Raw genomic sequence first — 13,174 nt, forward strand, 5'->3', positions numbered from 1 at the left:
CCTGCACTGCAGCTGGCTTCTTTACCATCTGAGCCACCAGGGAAGCCCCATCTCCAGCTTAAGAAGAGGTTTTCTGTAGATACTCTAATTGCAGCTCATTTAGACAGAAAACATGACATTATACATTGGGTCCTTGTCTCTTTCTCTATATTTCACTCTAGCACTTTCTCTTCATCTCTGACTCTCTCTGTCTCTCTGATATGTATCTGCATGAAGGAAGTCTCATCTGAGAGGCAAAAATAGGCTGAGACCAGCATATTTTATTGTATTTTCCCTTCATATGTGTCTGTACCAGGCCCTACTGACACTCCTGCTGTTGGCCAGAAATGCTGGAGTGTTTAGAAAGAAAAATAGCCACTCTCTGGGATGATGGCAGATGGAGAAGAGAGAGGCAAGAGCAAAGACTTTAGCCATAGACTGATAAAGGATAAATTCATGTAAAGCAGAAAGAATAGACTAAAAACCAAAATGGTGCTGTTTTTCATCATAGGTGCAAGAACACATGTTCATGGTTGTTGACATAACTCCAGAACAAAAGAGGATATATAAGGAGATTTGGGGTGAAAAAGACTTGTCATCTTTTGGGACTTTGTAGGGTTGCTGGACATGGGCACAGGAGGTGATGAGGTGACATCATCACAAATTGCATGGACATAAGCACGAACAAGCAGACTAATTGTTTGTGGAGCAATGGGGGCTGCAACGGTGTGGGGGCGGCTGGAGACAAAACGATGGGCTGCCCTCACCTCGCACTGTATCCTCTTGACAGGTAGGAAGGGGATTGACTGTAATACCAAGGGTCCGATGGGCTGCCCTAACCTCACACTTGTATCCTCTTGACAGATAGGAAGGGGATTTGACTTTAATACCAAGGGTCCATGCTATTTGATTTGTAGTTAGTAGTTTAAGTAACTACTAAAAGTTGATTTAGCTGAAACCCTCTGCCACATGGTAAAACACAATAGCTTGTCAAATACTGTTGAATGAAAAGATGAAATGTTTCCTCTGGCTAAAGAAATGGCTCAGTCATTAATACTGTGCATCCAAAGAAGTATGCACCATTGGTATCTCATGGTTGATTTCAAATGACTCAAGGAATGCTCTCAGAGTGAATGCTTATATACATTTGAGTTTGATGTACACATTTGTGACTGGAGGCCTGGTAGACTTTCTCTGTCTTTCATGCAGTTTCTTGAACACTCTGTCATTTTCTTCAGCCAACTGGCTAGGACAAATTAGAGGACACCTTGACTTGCTTTATGTGTGTGATGATGTAGATATGGGCACACCTATGATGTTTCGGTGGCAAACTACATAATTTGATTATTTTAAGCAAGAACTGTAGAGCATGTTGGTTATTTCCAAAGGCAGAAGTGATCACCAAGAGGTAGAAAGTCAATTCTGCTTTCGAAAGCTGCTTTTTTTCCTCACTGTATAAAATTCATTTTGGGTAAAGGCCACGGAAAGTGTTACTGTGGAAACTGTTACTGCCAGGCTGGTTGGCATGGAGATAAATGCGAATTCCAGTGTGACATCACCCCCTGGGAGAGCAAGCGAAGATGTACATCCCCAGATGGCAAAGTCTGCAGTAACAGAGGTGTGTCTTTCATACTCATTACTACGTAATTGGGGAAAAAACAAAGCTCTTAATTATTACCTCACCTTTTCTGTGTATTTCCTCCCATGTGGAAGTCATCTTTTATAGGGTTTGACTTTGATGTAAATCAATATTTCCTATACCAACAAGCATCCCTTTCTTATTTTTTTACTGGGCAGAACGCAGAAAGATAAGAAAGTTGCTGTCATACTTTGAGCTTCACTGAACAAATAGTTAACTCAGGGACTGTAATTTCTTTGGCAGCCCTCCAGAAATGACATGGTAGAGCGAAAAGGCGATTCTTGTAGATACTTCTGTTAAATGTCTCTTGACTAACAGAACCAGCTACAGCATGAACATCTAATTATTCAGAGAGTATTCCAGAAAAAACTTGTCTTAATTGAGTCAATCAAAGGCTTGGTTACAATACTGAATTGATAGGAGTCATTTAACTTTGATATATAATAATAAAAATGAGATAGTGAATAAAATATAGCCATGTGAAATTAGATTGACCTTAGGCAGGAATTTAAAAATATTAGTATTGCTATCATGTAATTTAAAGTGAGTTAACTAAGTGCTGATATCAAATCAACTAGTATTAAACACTTGGAAGAAAATTCTTGAAAATACGTGTTCTTTTTCTCTTTGTCAGCTGTCCTGGTAGATAAATAGCCATGTTGGGCTTTTCTGATACTTGAAGTTATCAGTAAGTGGTCAGTTTCCTTCAATAAAAAAGTTAAAATCTAGAAAGCTGGAAAATTATTTTTTTGCATTTCTATAAATGAGTGATACATTTTAATAGGTAATGCTTGCATGGAAAGCCTGAACACACCGCCAGTTTTATCTTTTTAAAGGTTGACACAGAAAAGTAAAATATGCCCAGTTTCTATACACAGAGAAAGGAAAGCAAAAGGCCTGAACTTGGGACAAAAATTATAAATAAAGGCCTCTCTTTAATTTGTGCAGAGCAGGCCTGATTATTTATCATACTAACTCACTTATGTTTTCATTTATTATATAAGCTATGTAGGAACCCTACTGATGGACATTTAGACCACTAGTGGTTTTTCAATGACATGATGCCACCATATTTAATGTTCCTATACATGTACTTTTCAGTTCTTTTCCTTTCCTCTACATACATTAATTGAAGTGAGCTGTTATAAGTAACATACATCTAAAGAGTCTATGTTGTGAAACTGCCATCCAGAAAGTTGTACATTTTATACTCTGTACCTGCACCAACTCTTGATCCTAAAACAATCTTTTTTATTTCTGTCTATCTGATGTCTGAAATAATTCTAACTCACTGTTGTTTAAAGTTCTCTTAACCCTTAATCATTACAGGTTGAGTGGTAAGCATTTTTACATTGATCTATCGTCATTATTTCTCTCTACAAAACTTCCAATTAGTGTCCTTTGTCTATTTTTCTGTAGGCATATTTGTCCTTAGATAATTCATTCATAAGAACTGCTTATGTCTATGAAAGTAGCTTCATCTTTTAAATACATATGACTACATGTTTCAGCTGTTTTTATCTTTTAGTTTGTTTTTGGTGTCTTGCCCTCAGCCAGAATTTTAGATTTTTATGTCGTTAATTCTTTTATTTTTTCTTTAAATAATTTGCTTTGATGTTTTTGAATAAAAATGGATTTTATTTCACATTTTATGGTTTTATATCCTTAAATCTTTAGTCCAGCTGGAATTGACTTTGATGTAAGAGGTAAGAAAGGGATTTAATTTTGTTCCTTTCACAAATGATCTAAAGATCATTGCCCTAAAGATGATTATTAATAGTTCACACAACGTTATATGATTTACAACTTAACATTTCTCTATACGAATCTCCAAAAAGCCAGAGTTCTAGCTCTCCGCCTACGGCAGTGTGTCCTGTATAGCCTGGGCTCGTCTGATGGAGCCATGCCCGCTTTTCAGTCTTTCTGGATACACTCCCTCTGATCCAGTGGGTCAGGTCTGCTTAGGATCCCATATCTATCCCCACCTTCCTTGGCTCACTCTTGCTTTCTTGACCTCCCTTGAATTGTTCTACCTCCAAAGCTCCTAAAACATCTCCCCTTCTCTCTTCTTATCCAGACCATCTACCTTAATTACTTCTGCTCACATTGACTTCCACTTTCCCAACTTTTAGAGTATTTACGTCCTAGTAAACATTAGTGCTTCACGTGCTAGTTTTTTTATTCGCTTTTTTTTGGGGGGGGAGGGTCGAATAAATTGTAAACCTCTTGAGAGCAAGGGTGACATTTTATGTTAATTGTGCTGGTGTTATCTTTGAGTCCTAGCAGCACGGTGCTCCTCACACATGCTGTAATCCCACAGAAGTGTCGGCATGGATAATAACTTGTTTATGAAGGATCTCTGCTGGCCACTCTAGATGGTGTTTTCCTCTATAGACTATAATTCCTGAGCACGTATATTTTCCAAATATAAAGTGAACAACAGAAGAAAGAGCAATGGGTAAGATGCTTTCTTTCATGATTTTTCTTCTTTCGACCCATACAAAATTATTTTTCCCCTCTAGGGATTTGTGTGTGTGGTGAATGTTCTTGCCACGATGTGGACCCCACTGGAGACTGGGGGGATATTCATGGGGACACCTGTGAGTGTGACGAGAGGGACTGCCGGGCTGTCTATGACAGATATTCTGATGACTTCTGTTCCGGTAAGTGCTTTCCTAACTCCTGTTTTTATTTTATTATTATTCTTTTTTAAAAAGATGTATTTATTTCTTTTATTTGACGGTGTTGGGTCTTAGTTGGGGTGCATAGGATCTACTTCCCTGATCAGGGATCAAACCTGAGCCCCCTGCACTGGGAACTCAGAATCTTCACCACTGGACCAGCAGGGAAGTCCCTAATTCCTGTTTTTAAATAAGAAAATGTTCATTTCCCTCTTTTCAAGATTTATTCTGCTTCTCCCAGAAACCGTGAAAGAACTGAATGTGCCTTCTGAAGAATTTGAGACCCATAGGATTCCTAATATCAACCTGAAAACCCTTTAGAGAATTCGCCACATTGGGCAAAGATTTGAGATGAAAACACACCCACTCTCTGAAAAGCAGTCTAGTCTTTCACCAAAAAGAACTATTACCTCCACGTATCTAATACTCAGCAGTGAGAACACAAAGCTAGGAGACCTGACCACGAACAGGAGAGGCACCGTTAAGGCAGCTGTTACTAACACAGTGTGAAACTAAAGACAATGTGGCTCTCGTAGGCAGTTTATTGCATTGCTTCTTTGGTATAATTTATATACTAAAAGTTGTCCTGCATCAAGTCTACATTGAATATCAGTGGATTCAAAAATTCTATATGGACCAGCTACTCTTTGCCAGCATCTTTGCGGCATCCGGGTCACTGGTTCCAGCAATGAAGGAGACAAACATAATCCTTGACAGGGAGCCTGTAATCTAAATGCAAGGGGCTTCCCTGGCAGCTCAGCTGGTAGAGAATCCGCCTGCATTGCAGGAGACCCTGGTTCCATTCCTGGGTTGGGAAGATCCCCTGGAGAAGGTCATGGCAACCCACTCCAGTATTCTTGCCTGTAGAATCCCCGTGGACAGAGGAGCCTGGCGGGCTACAGTCCATGGGGTCTCAAAGAGTCGGACAAGACTGAGCGACTAAGCACACACAATCTAAATGAAAAAGAAAAACAAAAAAACAAAAAACACCCTGCCAGAATTTCTAATAGTGCAAAGGAAAACAATAAGCAGTCAGATTTATCTTAAAAAATGTCACTCAACAAAAATGAAGTAATAGATTTTATTACATGGGATGATCCAGGAGGCGTAGACACATGTTCATGCTTGATTGCTTGGTTGGTATAAGGAAATATATAGGGAGCTCTGTCTCCAGAAAAAGTTTGCCAGCAAAGGCAGATAAAAGAGCTGCCCTTTTTAATTACGATGATGCAACTGCAAAGACTTCTCTGGCCTGGCCGAGGGGAGCTGGCTCCTGTAGCTTCCCCCTGCAGAAGAATCGCCCTGTTCTGATGATCCCTTGGGCTTGGGAGAATTTTCTAAATAGGTTCACAGAGGTGATGGGGCCATAGGCTGTGATTTGAACAATAAGACATCAGGCTGTGATTGTGATTTTATCATTCCTTTGTTGAAGTGAGCTCAATGTGGCCAGTTCTCCACAGTCTGCCTCCCACACCTAACATGAGAAATTTAAGCAAGAGGAAACTAATTAACAGAGATCCTGTGCTGAGAGACACCTGTCAAGTTCGTTCACACACCTCATTCCATTTTATGTTCGCACGGACTCAGACAGGGATACATTATTTTCTATGTGTAAGAGGGAATGTTCAAAGAAATTAGCAACTTGACAAAGTTCACAGCACCCTTAAGTGTCACCTGAAAACAACTTGAGCTGAAGTGCTCATGTCGTTTAATTTCCAAATGATGCACAGAGGATGCTTCAATTTTACTTTATTTCAGTAAGGAAGGGATGTCCTTTGAATGCTTAAAATTCTTATTAAACTAGGCTTCTCTGAACATTGTTTTGATCTGGGGTGGGTGTCAATCTCTGGAGTATTTCTTCATGCTTATTAAATCTTTAGAATTCTATATGCAATGCTTAGTAAATTATTAGTCTTCACAGTTTTCCCAATTGCCCAGAGTTGCACCATGAGAAGAGAGCCATGCAATTGACTATTGAGTGTAGTAATACCTTAGTGTTATGAGATAGAAGTACCCCAAGGATGTGGATATTCTCTAGTGATTTATGCCAGGCTGGAGTGTAATAAGACTCAGATAAAATGAAGCTTTATTTTTAGCTCCCATTCCAGCTACCCTGAGAGTGTTGAGCTTATTTAAGTCCAAGAGAAATCTCCCATTGGATTACAGTTGGTTCATTTAATTGACCTTCTAATTTTATTTATTCATTCCCACTCTTTCCATTCATGTATTCAATAATGCACTTCAGTGTAAATATTTTGTGCCTGATCCATCATGGGTACAGGAGGTGTGATACAAATTTTAAAATACGATCCCTGCTCCCAAATAAATCAGTTGTATTTATTTGTTCTTTCACTCCTAAAGTGTATTTATCACTTCTTGCACACTTCTTTCACTCCTATTCACTGATACATGAATTCATCCATATACAAATATGACTCATATACCCACAAAGATACACACGCATGTACATGCCTCAAAGAGGATACTCTAGACAAGTTTTGAGTGTGACTGAAATGACAGCATGACCAGCCATCCTGAAGTATATCAGCTGCTCTGTTATTCCAGTTCTATGAACTGCTCCCCTGAACTGACTTTCTGATTCTGAAATAACTCCTTTCTTCCTGATGACTGCTTACCAGTCTGATCCATTTTGCCAAATTCCCAAATAGGAAAAAATATGCTGCAGTGTGACTTTCCACTTTTTCAGCTTGCTCCTGCCTAGCAAAATGATGAAAATCTAAGGTTAGTCCTGGCCTAGAGTTCCCTTAGTGTGGAAAGTAGACTCATTTGGTAGAACCATATTATAGGAGGAAATTTGTCTTTGTGGATTAACAAGGAGTTAAGGGAAGAAATGGAAGGAAATCGTTACGTACATTCAGTTAACATTGTCTTGAAAGGGAAAAATAATATATCAAGTGGATTTTTTAAAAAATGACAAGTGCTAGTTAGATCGAATTCATTTCCCCTGATTTTTTCTCTCTGTGGTCTTCATATTTCCTTGTGAGAAGCAACTTGTAAATATCAGATTCCAGTTCATGAGCATTTTTTGTTCATTTTCAAGGAGAGAAATAGCCTCTGTGGAAGAAGAGCGTTTTCTGGAATGGATGGAACTACATATGTCCTGGATTGATGTTTCTGAGGTTAGATAGCTTAACACAAAAGAGTGCAATGATCACAAACACAAAAAAGCTTTGGTGTCAGCAGCCTCTTCTATAATTTCTTGAGAGCCTTTAAAGCTCAATGTTTTGTTTTTTTAAGTGTTTGCTTTTTTTTTTTTTTAAAGAATGTTTCGGCTGCTGGGTCTTTGTTGCTGAGCGAGCTGGGCGGGGACTACTCTCCCTTTGCGGTGCGTGGGCTTGTCATCGCGAGGTCTTCTCTTGGCTCCGAGCACGGGCTCTAGGGCGCGCAGACTTCAGTGGCTGTGGCGCATGGCCCCAGTCATTGCAGCTTCTGGACTCTAGGATGCATGGGTTTCGGTAGCTGCGGGTCCCAGGCTCTGGAGCACAGATTCAATAGTTGCAGTGCACGGGCTTAGTCGCTCCAGAGCTTATGGGTCTTCCTGGACCAGGGATCGAACACGCGTCCCTTGCACTGGCAGGTGGATTCTTCACCACTGAGCCGTTAGGGAAGCCCCTAGGGCTCAGCGTGGCCATCATGCCTTTGATGTCCCTTGCTGCCAGCTCCCCATCCTTGTGATGCAGTTCTGGCTGTGATCCTATTTACATGCCAACACTAGACACTGTTGTTTTTCCTTTGTCATGAATGTGTGTGTGTGTGTGTGTCTAAGGAGTGTTCATAGGCCTTTGAAAGCAGTTCTCTAATGTATTTAATATCTGCAATAAAACAATAACATTCTATATCTTTCCTCTCTATTTTGTTGATTCCCTTGTCTACAGAGTTTAAAAGAATCTTTGTTAGAATCAATGAAATGATTCTCCTGAAGGCCAAATATATGTGGAGACATACACACCTAGATTTGACACACTAGCATTGAAACATGATGTTTCAGATCAGGGTGGTAGAATTCACTTCTAGTTCTATCACTTTAAAGATAAAGTGAGATGGAGCCTGGAAAGGTGAACCATTGACTCATTTAGGTGGAGGACACGGATCTCCTAACTTCCTCACTTTTGCTTTTTTCTCTATTTGTTTACGAAAGACTCTGATATAGTATGTTATGACAGTCTAAAGGATTTTCATAATAAATAGATCTTATCTCTTCTAAACTTATGAATCAAAAACAAGCATTTTGATCATCTTCATTTTATCGCTATAAAATTGAGAAACTAGTAACCTCAGAAGAAAAATTGCAATTTCAAGTTTTGATTTCCTGTCTTTTCTGAAAAGCTAAATACCTGCTTCAGAACCTGGTATTGATACCTTACATTTCTAACTGGTTTCCTAAACCCACTGATGAAATACTATAAAGAATTTTAGTAGAAAAAGGTACAGTTTCATTTAGAATGGAATCCATAACTTATTTTTGGCTGTATGTGACTTTAAGTTATTGAATATAATTTTATAATAAAAATATAATTTTTATGACTGTGAAAGCATAGTTTTGTTTGTTTTCACTTGTCAGGTTAATCTCTGGTCAACATTTGGATTAGCAATACCACTGTCAATACTGTTTTTCACCATGCTAGACTAGAGTTACATTTAAGCCTTTTCTCTATTACATTTGCTTCATCTGTGATATTCATTGGGGTATTAGATTTAGGTATACCTACTTTTCCCCAAACAATGAAACCTTCAAAAACATTCTGTATGCCACTATTTCACCATTTAAACTGGTTGCCATATACTCACTGACCCTCAGGAATTACTTTCACTGTGAATGTTTTACTCAAGTCATTCATTTTTTTCATAACCCTTCTTTCCCTGGCTTGAACTTGTTCACTGGATGTTGGCTTCTGGTGGCAAAGTGTAGAGGGCATAGCCGTGGATGATTTGACGAGGCACAGGGGCCATCCTGAACTAGGCAGTGTTCTCCCACTTTGATCGTTTCTATTTAGAGGCCAGACCTTTCAGCCCAGGCCAGTCGCAGCAATGACAGTATCCCATCAGTTCTTTCCAGTGTGTACACAATCGACCGCAGCTGTTTCTGAGAGTGCCTTTTGCTCAGATGAGGCAGGGGCTGGGGTCCAAGGCTGAGCCCAAGACACAGAAGCTTAAGGATCATCACACATGTGGTGCAAGTGAGGGCACTTATATCTTCTTCCTGTTTTTGTTTGGAGTTGGTGATGCCTAGAGGTGACGCATAAACTCAGAGTAGTAATCCTTGAGAAGGTCCGTGATGCTGCATTAAATCACAGGAAATAGAGGTGAAGACCTTATGGACCACGTTTCTCCTAGAACTTGTGGACGTGCTCAGAAATAGCAGAGGGCCAGAAAAGTGAAGCCGCATAACATTAGGGGCAAAAGCACAGAGAGTAAGGACTAAGCGAGGTAAACAGAACAAAAAGAGAAGAGAGTGGATATGAGGGCAACAAGAGGAAAGACTTGCATCTGTACATTTGTTAAACATTTGTTAAAGCACCCACAATTAATCTGACTTCTTAAGATAATAACTAGACCAGATTTTAATGTCAAGAATCTCTATTAATAGTATCTGACCATCTTCACGAATTTGTTTTATGCCACTGCAGTGTTTTATTTTAATGTTGACATGTGAATGAACCTCAGACAGAAAGTAATGGCTATTCTTTTTTAAAAAATGGTTACTTATTTTTAAATTACTTGTTATTAATTTATTGATTTATTAATTTGTCATTTATTTGAATTCTCTGGGTCTTATTTGCGATGCATAGGATCTTCACGGTGGCGTGCTCTAGGATCTTTAGTTGCACACCATGTGGGATCTAGTTCCCGGATCAGGAATCCAACCTGGGTCATTGCATGGGGAGCGTGGAGTCAGCCACTAGACCACCAGGGAAGTCCCTGTAATGGCTCTCTTAAGCCAACTATAGCACTTGAGAATATCCTCCCATCAGTCCCCATCTTTGTCCACACAGACTCTGACTTTATTCCACATGCCAAGGGATCAGGACTCTAACTGCCTGTGAATTCCAAGCACCTGGAGTAGGAGGTGGCCTTCTCCTAAGTACTTAGGAATTCCCTGGCCTCCTCACCTACTGGATACTTTGTTCTAACTTCACAGCTATTTTAAACTTTCAAGAGGAAAGCCTTTTTCCTCCCTTTCAATCTAACTGTGTTTTTCAGTTTTATTGTTAAAGTGTCAGCTCGTCTTCTACAAATGGCAGCATGTTCTGTACTTTGTCCAGCATCCTCCTGGCACATTCAAGTGCCCTACAAATGATGCTGCTTGTCTCCCAGAATTTCAAAGTCACCGGCTCTCATAGAACAGCAGAATTGACTGTACTTTAAATGTTAAAGATTTTGTTTTAAAACCTGTTTTTTATCTATGCATTTGCAATACAGCTCTGTTTGCAAATTTTGCTCTAAAAATTATATGAGGACAGGGAAGATGGGGAGGAACTTTGTAAGCTAGGATAAATGGCTAGAAGCTAGGGAACCCAATAACCTCAGAGCTATAAGTGTTAGTAAGTTAAATTTTTATAATAAAATTCTTATGTTTGAAGGTCTAAATGATCATAGTCACATGTCATATGTATCTATTAGTAATCAAAAAATTTTCCTTTAAAATTAAGACAAAGTGTTAGTATCAACAGCAATTTGTTCCATAGATTCTGTTACATAGCAGGTGCTCAATAAACTTGTTGAATGGAATTTAATGTAAATGAGAGATTTGGTGAGATACTGATAAAACAGGCCAGTATTCACTGAAGGCCAGTTTTCATACTCTGTGATATATATTAATATCAATGGACATGAGTTTGAGTAAGCTCTGGGAGTTGGTGATGGGCAGGGAAGTCTGGCCTGCTGCAATCTATGGGGTCACAAAGAGTCAGACACGACTGAGTGACTGAACTGAACTGAATGCAAAATACAAAATAGCATGGATTTTTCATCTATCACCAACATACTTGATTTACTTAAGGAAAGTATAATTCCACTTCCTTTAAAATCATTCATGCATTTTTGGAGGAATTATTGAAATCTACTTTACTTTGCATTTGTAATAATAAGTTTCAGAACAGTTATGAAGAGTTAGAAAAACTCAGCTAAGTTATTCATTCCTTTCTGTTCCTGCTTGGTTAGATGTGTGGGCTCAAATGAATAAAAATAACAATAGCTCATTTTTATGTAGCATTCTCAGATACAGTATATACTTCTTGATAAATGTGGATAGATAATGCGGTTTAAAATGAAGAACCTAAATGTCAAAGAGGCTGTCATTTGACCAGCTGTATTCAGTAGGGAACAGGGTCAGGATTTGAACCTACTTATATGATTGATAACCTGGTCTATTTTCTGCTATACCATATCACCACTTATCACAGTTTTTTGCAGGCTCTGTGTCCATGTGTAAAGAAATTAACTTCTTTCCTGACCTCTTTTGTGTGTATGAAATTAGTCTTCAAGGGTTGTGGGTAGTAAAAAGGTCATGAAAATAAAGTCTGGGAGACTCCAGGAGCTGAGACCCTGTTTCAAAAACAAATCGCTTTCCATTTCCTATGGCTCTCCTCCATGTGAATTAATCGCCAGATCCATTAAACCCTCCATTTGGGCCCCAGCAGGCTAATTCAATGTCATTCACTTGGATTTTGAAAGATTCAAGTTGATAGCCCTCCGAACCTGTTTATCTGATCTGCAGTGGTTGCTTTTCTTTACCCTTCATGATCAATCAATACAGCTTGGGTATTTAAGAACGTTGTTGAAAAATGGACTTTTGCCTTAATGTTTTCTGTGGTGCTGATGGAGATCCTGACTTCTTTGTGACACTCACTGTTTGGAGACTAATTCTGAGTTCAGTATATTTTTCTCATATACATGTGTGTGTGTATATATAATACATTTTTAATACACTAATATACATATATACTTACTCTCATTGTGAAGGTCACGGGCAGTGTAACTGTGGAAGATGTGACTGCAAAGTAGGCTGGTATGGGAAGAAGTGTGAACACCCACGTTCCTGCCCGCTGTCAACGGAGGAGAGCATCAGAAAGTGCCAGGGAAGCGCCACTCTGCCATGCTCGGGAAGGGGTAAGTGAGGATCTCAGGCCTTGCCACCCACCACCTCTCACCCTGTGAGTCAAGTGAATTCAGTTCACACGTATCTTATTTAAAAGGTAGCTGATATTCCTGAATGAGGAAAAATTTGCCTTTTCAGAATAATGACTGCAGTATCCACGAGTGAAAATACGGAGAACTACAATCTCTCTCTTTCTTTCTTTCTGTCGCACCCACCCACACACACACACACTCACTCACTCACTCAGTCTACTTTAGCTCTGAGATTTGTTCAATTTCCATCTAGTTCAATGCTGCATTAAAAGAAGAAAAAAAAAAGTTTGGATATTTGCTCAGAGCTTTATCAATAAAACCATCTAATTGTCCACTGACATTTCTGAAACTTAATAACATCCTATTGAACTGTACTGTTGGCTTTTGAGAAAGCACCATATAAACAGACAGCTTAGAATAAGCTTTCCTCCTCTTGGGTGGCATGTAGCCTCAGGTGTGTTCTTGGTACCAGATCAGTACACACTGGAGGAGAAGGAAGGATTCATCTAAGGGAAAGCTGGTTTCATTGTTTTTGATTTCTCAAAATAAGAAATACAATTTCACCTCTCATGCAAAAATGGCAAAGTTAATGTGAAATATGCTTTTGGAGGAACTGGTAATTGAAGTTATTACAAATTTTATTCATGAAAGAGGAAAAGGAGAAAGATTTCCCTTATGTGAATGTTAGATCAGAACCACCACAATATTGTAAAGTAATTAGCCT

At 39.1% G+C, this 13,174-nt stretch overlaps 1 protein-coding gene across 1 annotated transcript in view; it reads left to right on the forward strand.

Moving 5' to 3' along the window:
• Nucleotides 1-13,174, forward strand: part of ITGBL1 (integrin subunit beta like 1) — a 228,322-nt gene that overhangs the window by 103,881 nt on the left and 111,267 nt on the right. Inside the window, exons 5-7 of the mRNA XM_040267415.1 lie at nt 1,457-1,597; nt 4,141-4,281; nt 12,283-12,429. Coding sequence (XP_040123349.1) covers nt 1,457-1,597; nt 4,141-4,281; nt 12,283-12,429 — 429 coding nt within the window. The remainder of the gene's footprint in view (nt 1-1,456; nt 1,598-4,140; nt 4,282-12,282; nt 12,430-13,174) is intronic.

The sequence above is a fragment of the Oryx dammah genome, unplaced genomic scaffold (genome assembly GCF_014754425.2).
Source record: "Oryx dammah isolate SB20612 unplaced genomic scaffold, SCBI_Odam_1.1 HiC_scaffold_24, whole genome shotgun sequence".
In the NCBI taxonomy this organism is placed as follows: Eukaryota; Metazoa; Chordata; class Mammalia; order Artiodactyla; family Bovidae; genus Oryx; species Oryx dammah.